General features: G+C 37.1%; 1 protein-coding gene across 1 annotated transcript; it reads right to left on the bottom strand.

Annotated features, from left to right (window-relative positions):
* Positions 1 to 218: 218 nt before the first annotated feature.
* Positions 219 to 871, bottom strand: LOC145636820 (uncharacterized). The gene is made up of 2 exons (XM_081688363.1): positions 623 to 871; positions 219 to 446 (listed from the first exon to the last, which is right to left on the bottom strand). Exons 1-2 carry the CDS (start codon positions 869 to 871, stop codon positions 219 to 221), a joined length of 477 nt encoding a protein of 158 aa, XP_081544489.1.
* Between the last annotated feature and the right edge of the window lie 914 nt (positions 872 to 1,785).

The following is a 1,785-nucleotide window of genomic DNA, read 5'->3' as shown; positions in this document are numbered from 1 at the left end:
ACTTACCCAATGCATCTCTTTATTTCCATTGTTGGACCACTAAAGCCTAGTAAGGAGCAAATCTATCTTGTTGGCAATGCTTTGTGGAAGCTTTAGACATTTTATGACATGAGCCAAAATGCTTACGAAGACCGTGTTGATAAGGATAAGCTTTGTCGCTTGAGAGATGCACAACGAAGCCCATGACACAATTCTCTCCGATACTTTATCTACTAGTACTAAAAAGCCAACCTCTTTTTACCCTGGGTGTCAATTGGAGTCCCTAGATGAGTTTCCATATTTTCAGCTTCTGACATAGAGAGGATTTGCTTCAAAGCCAGCCTTGTGATGCTGTCTAGGCTCGGAGAAAACTTCACAAATGATTTTTGTAGATTCAATTGTTGACCATAAATTTTACCAAATCTGTGAAGGATGTCAGTAATGCATATACATGACTCTTCATTTGCCTTAAAGAACAAAATTGCATCACTGGCAAAAACTAGATGAGAAATTGAAGGAGACCGTCAAGAAACTTTCAACCCCTTGAATTGGTTGATATCCTCAGCCAACGTCAGCATTCTATAAAGAATATCGATATATAAAATGAAGAGATAAAGAGAAAGATGGTCCCCTTGCCTCAAACCACAATTAGGAGAGAAATGTTCTGCAGTTTTCCTGTTGATGACTTGAAACTAACTGTCAAGATGCATTGTGAGGCCATCCTAATCCAGTGACTAGAGAAACCATAGGCTTGTAAGACCTTAAGGAGAAAGAGCCATTGCAGTTTGTCATCAGCTTTAGACATATTGATTTTAACTGATGTGAAGTTTGAACCTTTATTCGAGTTTATAAGATGCATAAGCTCATGGCTTAAGAGGATATTATCCTCCATGTACCTCCCTAGAATGAAGGCATTATAATTTTCTAAAATGAGGCCTGGGAGAAAACCCTTTAACCTATTGACAAGACACTTGGAAATGCACTTGTAGACTGTGTTACACAAGCTGATCGGCCTAAACTAATTAGCCGTCTCTAGAACTTTCACCTTTGGGATCAGCACCAATAAAGATTAGTTCCACTCTGTAAGCATGTTTCCTGTTCTTAAAAATTAATGGACACAGTCCACCACAATCCCCCCTACCTCCTTCCAATACATTTGGAAAAAATCAACAATGAACCCACTTAGAGCAATCCAATTTAAAAATTGCACTTTTGATTTCCAAATCAATGAATCCCCAGTCAAGAGCTATCCGATCATCCTCAGATAGTTGAGGGATATCCAGTTGTTGAAGTAAGAGGTTTATACCCTCTCCATAACTATCTAAGATGACAGGGTTATAGATCCCCTTAATATAGGTAAACATTACATCTTCCACCTCCTTTTGTCCCTCCACCCAAGTATCACTATCCTTCCTTAGATTTATAATCTCATTGTGAAGCTAATGTTGCTTCACCTTCCTGTACATTGTAGGAGAAGGGAAATACCCATATTTAACCCAATTCTCTATTTCCATTAATTGTAGCTAAGCTAGCTTTCCGAGATGATAAGGTTAGCATAATGGATGTAATCTATTCCTTCCTGAATCGAGTTAATATTCGTTGTCGAGCTCTGAATTTCCTTGATTTCCTCCAGTTGACCCCTAAATTTTCTTGTTTTCCATCACAAGGAAGATTTTAGTAGGATAAAATGAAATGTTGCATAAACATTTAAGATAAATTCCAAATCATATCAACATGGAAAGTTGGCAACAATGTGTAATACTCCGTATTTTTATGTATTTTATAAATTATTTAATTAATTATAAC

This window comes from Chenopodium album, chromosome 6 (assembly GCF_948465745.1).
Source record: "Chenopodium album chromosome 6, dcCheAlbu1.1, whole genome shotgun sequence".
In the NCBI taxonomy this organism is placed as follows: Eukaryota; Viridiplantae; Streptophyta; class Magnoliopsida; order Caryophyllales; family Amaranthaceae; genus Chenopodium; species Chenopodium album.
This window is presented reverse-complemented; position numbering and strand designations above follow the sequence as displayed.

What these genes read in the sequence shown, in the direction of transcription:
- LOC145636820 (XM_081688363.1), bottom strand. Translation starts at nt 871, where the DNA reads ATGGAGGATAATATCCTCTTAAGCCATGAGCTTATGCATCTTATAAAC. An exon ending in ACATTTCTCTCCTAATTGTG is followed by an intron (nt 447 to 622) that starts GTTTGAGGCAAG and finishes TTGTTCTTTAAG; the next exon opens with GCAAATGAAGAGTCATGTAT.